The 15647-nt window shown below is 41.5% G+C and overlaps 1 protein-coding gene across 2 annotated transcripts in view; it reads left to right on the forward strand.

The window, feature by feature from the left end:
• Positions 1–8967: 8967 nt before the first annotated feature.
• Positions 8968–15647, forward strand: part of RSPH4A (radial spoke head 4 homolog A) — a 12506-nt gene continuing 5826 nt past the window's right edge. For both annotated transcript variants that reach the window (XR_002482528.1, XM_008067825.1), the window contains exons 1-2: positions 8968–9727; positions 12307–12541. Coding sequence is in view for 1 of the 2 variants with exons in the window: in XM_008067825.1 (XP_008066016.1) it covers positions 9069–9727; positions 12307–12541 (894 nt within the window). In the remaining variant the exon portion in view is untranslated. The remainder of the gene's footprint in view (positions 9728–12306; positions 12542–15647) is intronic.

Consider the following 15647-nt stretch of genomic DNA (forward strand, 5'->3'; position numbering starts at 1 on the left):
TACCCACAGAAGGTTCTCTCCAGATATATCAGGATTTGCTTCCCATAGTCCCCTACTTTCAAGAAGATACCAGAAAAAAATGAGAAGCAGGTCTTATTGGTCAGCTTAGTGGAAGGAATGGTCTGTAATGTCTATACAACCCAAAACGCATCAAGCTTAATTGAGCAAAATACTGAAGATGCAGACCAAGGTCTTAAGGCCCTCCAAACTTCATTAAATTTATGGTCCAATTAAGTAATGTACTACCTAATAGCCCTTGATTATCTCTTAGCAGAAGGTAGTGTATGTGCCATAGCAAATATTTCTTGTTTTTTTAAATTAATTTCTCAGGAGAAGTTGAATTTAGAGTTGATCACCTGCTTCGTAGAGCTAAATGGCTGAGGAACATTAAGACTAACTTAGCCTGAGATATATGGAACACCATTAAGGAATGCCTCCCTTCAATGACATGGTTCCTCCCTTTATTAGGGCCCCTAACAATAATCTTTCTAGCACTGCTTTTTGGACCCTATATATTAAACCTTGTGAAATTTGTTTCTTCTCATCTAGAGTACATCAAACTTCAAATGGTGATGCAGATGGAACTCCATATGAATGAACCTTTCTTCTAAGGCCCATTAGACTGTCCTCTGGAGAGTCCCCAACTGCCACATAAACAACACCCTCAGAGCTTGAAGAAGCCAGAGCGGTCATTGCCCCTCCTTCCTAATGGCAGTAAGAAATACCACTCCAGAGAGGGGAAATGAGAGAGGAGGTAGTTAGAGCCTGACTAGGCAGATAGAAAAGGAAGGTCTTGAGAAGTAACACCTGCAGGAACGCCCCTGCACCACCTCTGTTATGTAACTAGTAATTGAAAATGTGAGTGGATTGCCTGAGCCTGCAGGTTCGAGACCCACCTGGGCAACTTGGCGAGACCTAATCTCTACAATTAATCAAAAAATTAGCTGGGCATGGTAGTGTGCGACTGTAGTTCCAACTACTTGGAAGGCTGAGGAGGAAGGATTGCCGGAGCCCAGCAGGTCGAGGCTGCGGTGGCCGGGAGTGTGCCACTGCACTCCAGTCTGGGCAACAGAGTGAGACTCCAACTCGGGGGAAAAAAAAAAAGAAAGAAAAAGAAAATGTGGTTGGCCAGGCTTGATGGCTCAGCCTGTAATCCCAGCATTTTGGGAGGCGAGGGTGAATGGATTGCCTGAGCCCACGGGTTCAAGACCAGCCTGGATAACTTGACAAGACCTCATCTACACAATAAATCAAAAATTAGCCAGGCGTGGTAGTGTATGCTGTAGTTCCAGCTCCTTGAAAGGCTGAGGCAGAAGGATCTCCGGACCCCAGCAGGTTGATGTTGGGGTGGCTGTGAACATACCACTGCACTCCAGGCTGAGTGACAGAGTGAGACTACAACTCAAAAAAAAAAAAAATGGTTAAGAACATCCTCTTATGCCAGGATGTTTGCTCAAAAGGAATTTCTGCAGCTCAGACACAGGTGCAATAACTCAGTTGGATGTCCTTAACTTGATCCAGGCTCATAATAATGTCATTAACATGATATTTGCATTGTGGTTTTACCCCTTTCCCCCACCCAGTGGACTTTTCTGTGGTTCTTATGGGCAATAATCAAAATGGAGTCACTTTGGACAAGGGTACACATGCACAGTAAAGCTGGGACCAGGAAGCAGACTGGAAAAAAGGGGATGGGTAAGATGCAAATGAGAATGCCTCTAGAAAGGAAAGAGAAAAGCCCAGAGCACTCCCCTACTGCCAGTAGCCCATTTTGGGTCCTCTCTCATATTTCTACTCCTCTCCTCTCTCACCAAGTTCTGTATGTTACTTTTACTGAGTGCACATTCTACCATTCCCCATCTCTTGAAACCCTAGCTCTATACCCCCTGACATCATGATCAACTGCTAATTAAATTCTCTAAAATTTAAGCCTTTCTTAAGAACTAAAACTTCAGCCGGGCTCGGTGACTCAGCCTGTAATCCTGCGCCTTGGGAGGCTGAGGTGAGTGGATTGCCTGAGCCCGCTGGTTCAAGACTCGCCTGGGCAACTTGGTGTGACCTCATCTCTACAATAAATAATCAAAAAATTAGCCGGGTGTGGTAGCACGCGCCTGTAGTTCCAGCTACTTGGAAGGCGGAGGCGGAAGGATCGCCGGAGCCTGGTAGGTCAAGGTTGCAGTGGCTGGGAGCGGCCACTGCACTCCAGTCTGGGCGACAGAGTGAGACTCCAACTCGAAAAAAAAAAAAAGAACTAAAACTTCACCTTCTTGTCGTGTGTACAACTATTTAGGTTGGAGTGTCACGGGTTGATAGGTTAATGTACCAAGACAGTTATGGATTTAGAAAGGCAGAATTATTATAGGCAGAGTATAAAGTCATGCTGTAAATAAATGGTGGGCAAAGCAGTAGCAATAGGGAAATTATATGCTGTCTGCAAAGAGGCAGGGGCTACAAGGGCTGTTTTATAAGATTGTGCTGGGGAGTTTTCATGTAGCACCAGCGAGATTGCCTACGGGCATAAGGAAATTTTCAAGAGGGAAGTTATCTGTATGATGTGTTACACAAGATGGCTGATTGATTGTGGTGTTTTGTTTTTTGTTTTTAAAGATAGGGTTTAAGCCCGGCTCGGTGGCTCAGCCTGTAATCCCGCACCTTTGGGAGGCTGAGGTGAGTGGATTGCCTGAGCCCGTGGGTTCGAGACCCTCCTGGGGAGCGAGACCTCATCTCTACAATAAAAAATCAAAAAATCAGCCGGGCATGGTAGTGCATGCCTGTAATTCCGGCTACTTGGAAGGCTGGGGTGGAAGGATCGCCGGAGCCCAGCAGGTCGAGGCTGCGATGACCGGGAGCGGCCACTGCACTCCAGTCTGGGTGACAGAGTGAGACTCCAACTCAATAAAAAAAAAAAAAAAAAAGATAGGGTTCATTAACAGCAATGGTTAACTGCTTTTCCATTTACTAAGGGTTAAAAGTTTACTACAATGATTTACAGCTTGTCAGTTAGCTTTTGCAACTCTTGTTGTGGCAAGTAAGTATCTTTGCAACATTTGTAAAATATTGTCTTGATGCTCCTTTCCTCAATATAATTTAGCCAATTGCTGCTGGCCTAATTGGGTCTCACATCTCTCCACACTTCTTGCACTAACTGAGCTACATTTTACCTATCTCCTGAAAACTTATCTCTTTCCCCTTTGAGCTCCATGGCCACTTATTAACCAAATACTCTGTATCATCAATCTGTTCTGGGGACCTGTCCTTCATCTTCTTGCTGTAACAAACATGTCTCCTCCCTGTGAAGATAATGCTTCCCTATAACTCTTTCAAGTCATGGCTACTTTTTTTTTCATAAGTGAGGTTTTTGTCTTCTTTTCTTCTAATTGCCACTTTCAGACTATTATCCCACCCTCTTCCAAAAAAACACCCAGTGTTGAGTTTCATGTCATCTACCCATATCATCTGCCGCAGTCCACGCAGTTGTCTTGAGGGTCCCAAGAGAGAGCAGGGAGACAATAAGAAAGATACAGACACAAAGACAGAAAGAAAAGCTGGGGCCAGGTGGGGCACTTTCCTCTGATGGAGGAGAAGTGGCCCAGAACTAGCTTAGCATGTTTATTTTATAATCAGGCACAAAGGAAGTTGGAAGGGATTCAAAGTCTGTGAGGGAGCTATAACGGAATTTTGTTGCTACCTAAAGGCAAGCTGGTCTGCAGTTATCTTGTTGTAGCTAAGGCTTTATCTGTACTATGTGCACCTGGATGTGTGGGCATCTGAGACACCATTTCGTGTAGCAGGCTGCATCCCCTGCCTTTGGCTAGGATGCAGAGCTATCAAGCAAGACCTTGCCTTCACTTGGGGTCATTAAGCGAGAACTTGCCTTCGCTTGGGGCCTTTACTCAAGGTCTGCTACAGTGACAGCGCTCATCTGCTCTCTATATCACATTCGCTCCCAACAATCATCCATTATCTATCCTTACTATAGTTATCAATAAACTCCTGGGTCAATCCTCTCCTTTTTCAGATTTTATTTCCTTGATCACTGAAAGACAAAGTAAGCACATTCCACCCTATCAGAAGATATAGAAAGGAAGGAAAACTGACAAGAGTCAAGTACTTTAGAGAAGACCTAGTGGTGAATTCTGTGGAATTTTCTTCCCTCCTGTGTATCCAAGCCTAGCCACTAGTGCAATGTACACCTAGAAATTTCAATGTGCACAGCTTTTGAAACACCCTAAGTTCTGCTCTGCCTTGACAAACAGAATGGATTTGGTTCTGTAGGGCCTGGGAATAGAGAGGCCCCACAGAACTAAAACCCCATTTTTATTCCACCCACTCTACTCCAGGCAAACACCAAGGAAGAGTCAACACTCTGCCTGCTGCACGCTGGGCACTGCGGCGCTAGTAGGCTGCAGCCTGTGTATCCCTCCCAACTGTAAATGAACATAAAATTGGCTTACCTCCCCTCCCCACTGAGTCCTGCATTTACTGAGACTGTAAGGTAGATCATGTCAATCACCTCACCCTGCATTAGCAGGAGCATAGGTAGAGCCTCTTTCCCTCATTCCCATTCTGTACTAAGCAGATAACAGCAAAGAGGGGGCACACCACCCCTCCCAATTACAGAATGGGTAAAGAGTACAGAGAGGAGGTGAAAAACAGGGAGGGAGGGATTCTTTAAATCTGTATATAAATTCCTAAGCAAAGCCTCCAGTTGGCCCATGCATAAAACCAATAAAAATCAATAAAACAAAAGTTGTGAAACTGAATTACTGTGTGAATACTGCTCATATTTCAGAATGATGTCTGGGTAGAACATAGAAGCAGGCCAGAATTACTTCACAGGTCTTGAAAATTAAATTGACTTTCTAACTATCACTTATAAAATTAAATTGGACATGTGTTTAAAATTTAAGAAAGTAGACTGCCTACTAAAATAGAATTTTTTATAGGAACCAGAGTCGCAACATACATAAACATCTAAGATACAATCCAAAATTATTTGTCATGCCAAAAACTAGGAACCTTCAACTTGAACAAAAAATGGCAACAGATACCAGCACCAAGGTGGCACAGATGATGGGATTCTCTGACAAAGATTTTAAAGTAGTCATCATAAAAATATTCCAAGAAGCAATTATAAACAACCTTGAAACAAATGGAAAATGGAAAGTTACAGAAAAGAAATGAAATATATAAATAAGAATAAAATAAAAATGTTAGCACAGAAAAATATAATAAAATAAAAAAACTCATTAGCTGGGCTTAAAAGTAGAATGAAAACAGCAGAGGAAATAACCAATGATCTTGATGACAGATCAATATACATTATCTAATTGAACAGCAAAAGGAAAGTAGATGAAAAAAAGGACCAGAAATTCAGGAATCTGTGAGACAATAACAGAAGATCTAACACTTGTGTCACCGGATCAGCAAAAACAAGAGAATGAGTGTGGGATGGGAAAAAACTTTATTGAGAAAATAGTGGCCACAAAGTCCTAAAAAGAAAAAAAAAAATGTTTAGGAAGCCATGTGAATGCCAAAGAAAATAAAACCAAAACCCAAAATTTAGCCCTGCTATAACATAATACAAAGTATATTCTCTGACAGTAATGAAATTATATATAAATTAATCATAGAAAAATAATAAGAAAATCTCAGCTGGGCTCAGTGGCTCAGCCTGTAGTCCCAGTAGTTAGGGAGGCCCTGTGGGTTTGAGACCAGCCTGGGTAACTTGGCGAGACCTCGTCTCTACAGTAAATCATTAGCAGGGTATGATAGCATGTGCCTGTAGTTCCAGCTACTTGGAAGGTTGAGGCAGTAGGATAGCCAGACCCCAGCAGGTTGATGCTGGGGTGACTGTGAGCATGGCACTGCACTCCAGACTGGGCGACAGAGTGAGATTCCAACTCAAAAAACAAAACAAAAAAGAAAATCTCTAAACACTTGGAAATTAAACAACACATAAAAATAATTTATAAGTCAATAAGAAAGGCTAAGAGAAATTTAAAAATATATATTGAATTGAATGAAAAGGAAATAAGACATATCAAAATTGGTCAGATACAGCCAAAAGAGTGCTTAAAGGGAATATATTTAACACTATGTGCTTATATTAGAAAATAGGAGAAATCTCAAATAAATGATTCAAGTTTCTACTTCAATACACTAGCAAAAGAAGAGCAAAATAAAAAGGAAAGAAATAATTAAAAACAGAAATCGATGAAACTGAAAAACAGAGACAATAAATAAAATCTAAAGCTAATTTTTAAAAAATCCAATAAAATGTAAACCCTCAATAACACTGAAAAAGAAAAAAGGAGAAGACAAATTTCAAAATCAAGAATAAAAGAGATATCACTACAGACCCTACACACATTAAAATAATAAAAAGAGAACACTACAAAGAATACAGCATATGTAAGTTCAACAACAGGTCAGACATGGTGGTTCATGCCTGTAATCCCAGCATTTGGGGAGGCCGAGAGGATTGCTTGAGCCCAGGAGTTTGAGACTAGCCTAGGCAACATAGCAAGACTTTGTCTCTACAAAAAGAAAGAAAGAAAGAAATTTAATTAGCTGGGCATGGTGGTATGCACCTGTAGTATCAGCTACTCTGGCGTCTGAGGCAGAAGGACAGCCTGAGCTCAGGAGATTAAGGCTGCAGTGAACTGTGGTTGTACCACTGCACTACAGCCTGGGTGACAGACTGAAACCCCAATTCAAAAAACAAATAAGCAAAAGAATAAGTTAAACAACTTAGATGCAATGCACAAAATCTTTTAAAATTGCAAACTACCAATACACATCTAAAATGAAAGAGATAATCTGAATAGTCCCATAACTATTGTAAAAGCAGAATTAGCAGTAAATACTTCCTGAAGCCAAAACCTCCAAATCCATAGTTTCACTGTAAATTGTACTAAACATTTAAATAAATGATGCCAATTCTACACAATCTAGTCCAAAAAATAGAAGAATTGGAAACACTTCTCAACCCATTTTATAAGGCCAGTATTAAGGAGCATGGCTTAAGATGAAGCTGGGAAGGTAAGTAGGTGAAGAACTCTGTTCTTTACCTAAGAGCAGTGAGAGGCAACTTTAGGACTACTAGGGTAAATGTCTGGATAGAGCTTTGGGTTGAAAAGGAAGCAGGAATAGCAATGTGCACTGTGTTACATTGCTTCCCTTCCAAGCTGGGGAGCTAAATGAGCTGTCTGTTCCTTTTTGCTTCCCTTCTCCTGGTCAGACCCTCCAGCTCTAGAGTCTCCATGGCAGCGTCCCAGCTGCAAGGGCGAAATAAAGGGGGAGCAAATGCTGACTCCCTCAACCATTGCATCAACTGCAAAAAGTCCGTGTCTAGTCATTGTGTATCCTAACCGTTTGTTTTGTTTTTAGAACCCCAAGCATTCTAAATCCCAGGAGTCTGACTTTAAAGAGTCTTTGTACCAACAGAAACTATATACAACAATTTTACGTGTGCACATGATTATTTTGGGAAGGGTAAAGGGCCATGATTTTTATCAAATTACTGAAGGGGTCTGTGATTCCTCCGCTACACTGGGTGGAAGAGTCTTCTATTAATTCTATTCATGTTCTTCTATTAAGATAGAATTGATGATCACCAGCTTGCTAAATACAAGTTGCCATTGAAGATGGCAAATACCAAGGATTAAAAAGAGAAAGTGGTATATAAAAAAAGAGAGAGAAGTACAGGAAAAATTAACATCAAATTAACATTAGGGACTTTAATTTATGGCTTACAGTCAAAACCAGATGTGGTCCAGTCTTCTATACCTTCCTAGTGTTGGAGACCCTATACGACAGATTAAGCGTCAGAATCCTGGCCTATTTTCGTGAAATTATGAATTCACATTTACAGTATCAAATAAGAATTATACCATGCCAATATAGTTCAGTGTTGATTTGAATTTCAATCACTAGAAAACAGGTGACCCACAAACTGTCTATAATACAGGGTTAGCTTTCTGCGTTGCCTTCTCCCTGAAGATAATATTCTGCCTGCTCATCAAGCATATTTCTTTTTCTTTTTCTTTTTTTTTTGAGTTGGAGTCTCACTCTGTCGCCCAGACTGGAGTGCAGTGGCCGCTCCCGGTCACCGCAGCCTCGACCTGCTGGGCTCCGGCGATCCTTCCGCCTCAGCCTTCCAAGTAGTCGGAATTACAGGCATGCGCTACCACGCCTGGCTGATTTTTTGATTTATTGTAGAGATGAGGTCTCGCCAAGTCGCCCAGGCAGGTCTCGAACCCGCGGGCTCAGGCAATCCACTCACCTCGGCCTCCCAAAGCGCGGGATACAGGCTGAGCCACCGAGCCCGGCCAGGCTGATTTCTTAGAAGGAAGAAGAACAAAACTCAGGGTTATTCTCCAAAAGTCTCCAGAGTTGGCTGGCTGATGATAAGACATCTTCTGTGCACTCTAAGTGTGAGATGTGGGCTCTCTTGATCTGCATACTGGAGTTCCGTTGTCACCTGCACCTCCACGATTCCCAAGGTCTCTCTCTCCTTCCCTTCCTCTTTCCCCCTCTCTCCTCCCCCTCTCCGTCTCCCTCCCTCTCTCTCTCTCTCCTTCCTCCTCCCGCTCCCTCTCTCTCCTTCTGTCTCCCTCCCTCCCTCCCTCTCGTTCTCTCTCTAGTTCTGCACATATACTATCCCTCCACTCCCTCCTCACAGCACGACTTGCGGCTCACTCTCAGACCCTCCAGTTCTCCCACTTGGGGCGGCTCTTCCTCCTACTCCGCGCGCTGCGCGCTGGACCAGGAGTTCTCCGGTTTCCAACCAAGGCGGGTCGAGTCCAGCTCGGATTGGCTGCACTCGGAAGAGGGGCGGGGGATCCAGCAAATCATAGATCTAGGATTTTCGTCGCTGTGTCCGCCCTCGAATCCGGCGAGAGATGTGCCTGTTTCTCTAGGAGCCCGCCCGGGGTTGCCTTGGAGACCGGACGCTGCCGCGTGCTTGGCCCGGAGACTCAGAGTCGCCCTGGAGAATTGCAAAGCGGCGGCCCTGCGCTGTCTTCTTCCATATTCTCACGCACCATCCCGACTCTTGGTTCTCCATGGAAGACTCGGCTTCCACGCAGCAAGAAAAAGAAAACCAAGTCCCGGCGGAGGCAGGACAGCCATGGGGAGGCAAGACAGCAGCTTCTTCCCAGTCTTCTGTGCCTGAGTCGTCTGAGCCCGTGGAGGCGAAGCAGGGGCCAGACACGCGTCCCCAGCCTAGAAGCAGTTCTCCTTATAGCTCCGCAGCTGACCCCACGGGGCCAGGAGCATCACCTTCCCCTCGCCCTCCACAGGAGCCCTCGCCCGCTGCTTCTCCCCTAGCTGTGGCCAGACAGGATCTCGTGATCCCTCCTCCGTCAGACAGGACGCCTGGTGTGATTCCTGATGCTAGACCGCCTCCTTCGGATGCTTCGGAACAATCTTCTGATCAAAGAGAATCAACTCCTCACCACACAAACCAAGCAGAGGGAGATGCTTTTCAACAGTCGCAGCAACCCAAACCTTGCCTGTATGGACCTAGGGACGTGAGCCGTCAAAACTCTAAACACAAGGAGCTGAGATTTGACATTTTTCAGAAGGAAAACTCAAGCAGTGACTCTGATTCAGACCAGCCTGCAACCAGGGCCTTGGAAACCTCACCCAGCGAGCTTGAGACCGCCATCCAGAATGCTAAGGCCTACCTGCTGAAGACCAGTAGCAAGTCGGGCCTAAACCTGTGAGTCTGGGAGAGATCGAAGCTTGGCAAAGCCAAAGGTTGTGAGTGTCTCTGTGTCAGAGTGCGTTTCTGTGAGTGAATGGAAACATATTTGAAAGGATTTTATCAGTAAAAGAGTTAGTGACTTAACTTTTTGGATCAGAGCACTCAAAACACACCCCTGGTGTGGATTCTTCTAACTTCTTGTTTTACATTTTTCTTCCAGCTTCTTTAAAGACCCTAGGCACACAGAAACAAAGCCTAAGAATTGTGGAATTTGGGGGCCTGAAAGAGACATAAAAACCATAAAGTCCAAGCATATCTCCAGGATACTTGTAAAAAGTAATTGTCTAATAGTGTAAATATTAAGGAAGCTTGAACTTAAAAAACAAAAACAAAAAGTCAAACCATTTCTTCCCATTTACAGTAATAGTAATATTTGGGAAAAGAATTATGTGTTCTTCAGACCCTGTCTAATATTTTTAACTGCCCTTCCAATTGGTTGCCCATATAATCAACTTATTTTTCTCTGACATTAAAGAAAAATAACAAAAATAATAGCTCTTCAATTAAAGAAAGTTGACAGCTATTGAACATTTATTTATTTTGTTTCGCTATAATAACAGTGAGATATATAAAACCCTGATCTTGGCTGTAGAAGAACCTAAGGCAGTTACTGAATAAGAAATATATAATGTATCAAATTTCATAGCAGCATATCAATGTTCTCAGAATGGCACTTATAAATTGAGAAAGGATGATTTGGAGGAATGACTTGAGTGCAAAGTCCCTGAGGATGAAGGGGATTTTAAATTATTCTTTGAGAGAAATGACATACAGAGGGTGTTAAAAACAGTATACACATTTTAAGAAAGGAAAAAACTGTATTAAAAGTGTAATACTCAATATATACCAATAGCAAAAGATGAATACAAGTCACATTTGACTTCTGCAGTTACAAGAGGTGCTCACTATGGTTCCCGTCAGAGTCCAGACACTTCTGATTATGGTGAGCTACTGCAGGACTTGCTGCTCCTGGATCTTTCCTTGTGCACATCACACACAGGACCATGCATCTCAAACTTATTACAAGTGCGGGCAATTGTCAGGCTATCCGAGATTCTGTTGCATACTCACGCCTCCATTGTACTTCCACAACATTCTCGAATTTCAAATACCACTTCAAAACGGTCTTGTGCTTCTTGAATGACAACTGTGCTTCTGCCATTTTCTTTGACTGCCCTGCCTGTCGCATGGTGATGCTAGCATTCATTTGGTGAACACCATTGTTAGAGTGAATGTCGTACTGCACGTTGCTGCCATAATTCAATTTGACTTTAAAAAGCAATACATGGCCAGGTATAGTGGTTTAAGCCTGTAATCCCAGCACTTTGGGAGGCTGAGGTGAGAGGACTGTCTGAGTCTAGAACAGCCTGGGCAACTTGGTGAGACCTCGTTTCTACAATAAATCAAAAATTAGCCAGGCACGGTAGCGCGCCTGTAATTCTGGCTACTTGGAAGGCTGAGGCGAAAGGATCACCTGAGTCCAACAAATCGATGCTGGGGTGTCTGTGAACGTGCCAGAAGAAAAAAAAGAAAAACAATACATAGACAACATCTCTTAAAATGTGTATATATACATATATTTTGGCACCCTCGGTATATGGGACATAGCAAGCAAAAGTTTCCAGGTAACACATAGCACATGTATAAAAGTGATTTTTATTAGATTTACCTCACTGAGGCAGAAAATCTAACTGAACTAATAATTAGAAACAAAGTTGGAGAGGTACAATGTATATCCAAGAGTTTCTTTTCAAGAGTTCTTTGACAGGACAGAATACTTTGACAGACAGACTTTGACCTTTTTAATAGTAAATTCACGTTTTAAATCTAGTCTTTGAAAAAGCACACATCGGCAGTTATGTAGACAATGTAATGAATTAATGTAAGGGTAGAGGCAACTTCACTGATTCATTCGTGAGATAAAAAGCTAGGGCAGCGTTTTTAATAGAACAGAACAAAATATTAGAGCGCTCACATCTTAATACAGGCGAATAACATTTAATGACATTATTAGTTGTGAGTGAATGGAGGTTGCAATATAGAATGCATCCCTTTTAGATCTAAAAAGTGTTGAAGTAGATAACTGCCTTTAAAAATAGAATTAAAAAGAAGAGAAGAGATCTTAAGGATAGAATCAACAGGATTAGAAATCAAATTGGATTTGGTGAGGGCAGAGGAAGAGGAATGGAAAAGAAGCTAAGGTAAAGAGTGAAAAAAATGTTAATCACTTTTAAATATATAGCCAAGAGACTTCAATTTCAGAAATAAATGTGAAAATGTGCCTGATGTGGAGTATGTATCTTGGTGTAATATGTTTTTCTTTAATAATTTCAACATCCTTATATTAATGTCATTTCCTAAGGAAAATTCTAGGATAGGTTACTTCTGGCATAGTAGAAATTACCTTACGTATTTATCCACTGAAAAACTCGAGTTATTAAACTTCCCTAAAAACCCACTCACTGAGTCTGCATGAAATGTTTCTTCAAAAGCTCTTGGCATGTATATTATGTGGAATTTTTTTTTTTGGGTAGATATGATCATCTTTCTAATATGTTGACCAAGATATTAGATGAGCGTCCTGAAAATGCTGTCGATATCATTGAAAATATTAGCCAAGATGTGAAGATGGCACATTTTAGTAAAAAATTAGATACACTCCAAAATGAGAATGAAATGCTTCCAACTTATGAAATAGCAGAGACGCAAAAGGCTCTTTTTCTCCAGGGACATTTGGAAGGAGTTGACCAAGAACTGGAAGATGAAATAGTAAGTCACAACTGTAAATTTTAATAGTTAAGTATTAGGACTTTATTTGGGGTGAGTGAGTATGGCTTTAATTTATACCAGTTATCTTTTATAACTTCCCAAATAGTATTTGTATCGTTTTAAAAATCTTTTCAGGCCTTCTTTAATCAACCCCATTTCATACCACTCATTTCCTTGTTTAGGGGCTTCTTATTATTTCACATTGTGTTTTAGTATTTTACAAACCATAGCTATTTGTTATATGTTTGTGTGCTAAGCTTCTTGAGATTAGACAGAATTTTTTTGTGTGTTTTATATTCTCCAAGGTTCCTGGCACAGATTTGGGTATATAGCTGTTTCTTATTAAATATTTGTTGTATAGTGAATGAGTACTAGATAATTTAAAAATTAGGCTTTAAATAAAGTTATATATTTTACCTTTAATTTACTAGAAAGTTTAGACATGCGTCTGATGTCACGTGCATTCTATTCTAATGCAAGTTCCTCATGTGATGACTTGATACTATGCAGAGTCTACCAAGGGGACATAATAACAAGAGGAGAGGCACATGATGCTCCATCTTGATGGGCAAACTTTTGAAAAAGAGAAAAAGTTGGTGATAGAGGGGAAAAAGGTCTATAAGTGGGAAATAACATTGGTATACCACAGAAATTTGAGTTTCAAATATTTCAAAGTAGTATTTACTACTTTGTTTTCTAAATGCCGATATTCTTGTAATTTATACATATCTGCTGAGCTTTCATGTTCTGTTACCACTAGATTATTTAAGATATGACTACATAATTCCAAATTTGATGTTTGCATGCAAGGATTTTTTTGTTTTGTTTTGTGTTTTTGTTATTTAAAAAAAACAAACAAAAAAACTCTGTTAGGGAAAAGATAAGAAGGACAGGTACCTTCCGCAGCCTGTGGGAGAACCTGGCCTGATACAGTGAGATCCATAGTGTCAGAGGGAAGGAACGAGTGATGGGTGCCAAGGAGTTGACATCAGACATTTTCAACAAGATGGCATTTGAGTTTGTAGTCATATGAAATGATGATGGATGGGTCTGGGAGCAGACATCCCTGGAGATCAGGCAGATAGGCAGACATTCTCATGAAGGAGTTCATCAAAGCAAGGCCAGACTTCAGGACAAGATGGGTCATTGTTATGTCTACAGGTATAGCATTACAAGGGAGGGATTCACATCCTAAAACTAAGGTATGGGTGAGAACAAAAACAAACTGTTTTGATCCTGGAACCTGAAACTTTTAACTAGATTCTGTGTCTTCCTAATGAAAGGTAGGTTTGGATTTAGAGCCTGGAATAGCTGAGTAATCAGGTGAAGATTAAAAGCTCCATCTACTTCAGAGAGTGGAAAGATGCAAGGACAGAAAAATGTTAGTCTCTGAAGCACTAAAATAGGTGCTTGTGTGACCAACTCTGTCCCAGGTTCAGGCTTACATGTTTAGGGTGCACATGTTTTTATTTCTGTCTGCAACCACACAGAGTTCCTGGGCTTAGTCTTTGGCATTTATTTATTCACTCACCCATTCATGTGCAAAACTTGTGACTACCTACTGCATGCTGGGTATTGAAATACATATGTGAAAAAGACTTTTCTGACTTTAAGTTGCCTACAGTTTAGAGAAAGAGGCAAAAAGGATTGGAACCATTTGATTTCACCATAAAAACAAAGCCTCATATGATGGAAGCTATGGGCTTTGCAGCTAGCGAGGTCTGAGTTAGAACCCTAGTTCAATCACTTACTAGTGCATAATTTTGAGCAAGTGACTAAATTTCCCAAACCTCAGGAATAATTGCATGGTAACAACCTGAGGAGTAGAGGTAATATATGTAAAGGCTCTGGCATATATTAGGAACTTAATTAATAGTAATTATATTGTTTTGACAACAGGGTACAAGACCGAATGGAACAACTAACTCTGCTATTGGGGATTGGGCAAGGCTTTGTAGTGGTGGTAATATTTCATTTTGGTTCTAATGGATAAGTAGAAGTTCACCAAGTGAAGACTATTAGGAATAAAATTCTGAGGAAAAAGAACAACGAAAATATCTGGAATGGCTAAACTCGTGGGTGGCTCAGCCTATAATCCCAGCACTTTGGAAGACTGAAGTGAGTGGTTTGCTTGAGCCTGCAGGTTCGAGACCAGCCCCGGAAACTTGGAGAGACCTCATCTCTACAATAAATCAAACGTTAGCCAGGTGTGGCTGTAGTTCCAGCTACTTGGGAGGCGGGGCAAAAGGACTGCCAGAGCCCAGCAGGTCGACGGTGGGGTGGCCGTGAGCATGCCACTGCACTCCAACCTGGGCGATGGAGTGAGACTCCAACTCAAAAAAGAAAAGAAAAGAAAAGAAAATATCAGGAACAATTATATAATGTTTGGAAAAGTAGTGTGTGGGTTTGAGGGAGTGACATAATGTGGTCATCCTTGAGCACTTACTTTTTTACACATTTCTTGTATTTGCCCTATATGGGGGAGACCCATAAAAACCTGGAATTTTATATATATATTTTTTGGAGGGTTGACCTCTTGTAGTACAGGCTTCCCCCACTAATTAGGTGTTCTAGGAACCAGCATCTGTGGACCAGCTAGTGTTGTTGTGAAAGGCTGTGTTTGGCTTCAGTGAATTTTGGGAGATTCTTACAACGCATTTGTCCATTTCATGATGGGTGATTTACGAGCACACCTGCCCACACCACACTAACTGTTCAGCAGTTTTAGACCAAAATTGTCATGTCCCCCATGCCCTACCCACCCTATTTACCTGGTCTCACCCTGAGCGACTTTTTTGTGTTCCACTGGATGAAAAAAGTCCTTAAAGGGAAATGTTTTGCTGCTGTGGAAGATATGAAACAAAAAAAATGGCAGAAGCTCTAAAAGGCATCAAAACTGATGAGTTCAGAAACTATTCTGAGCAGTGGAAAAAGCATCTCGTTAGGTGTATTCCATCAAACGGAGAATACTTTTTAGGTGACTAAGTTTAAATATGTAAGAATAAATATACAATTTTTTTTTTTTTTTTTTAGTTGGAGTCACTCTGTCGCCCAGACTGGAGTGCAGTGGCTGCTTCCGGCCACCGCAGCCTCGACCTGCTGGGCT

This window comes from Carlito syrichta, unplaced genomic scaffold, assembly GCF_000164805.1.
Source record: "Carlito syrichta isolate Samal-C Ts95f unplaced genomic scaffold, Tarsius_syrichta-2.0.1 Scaffold309783, whole genome shotgun sequence".
NCBI classification, from domain to species: domain Eukaryota; kingdom Metazoa; phylum Chordata; class Mammalia; order Primates; family Tarsiidae; genus Carlito; species Carlito syrichta.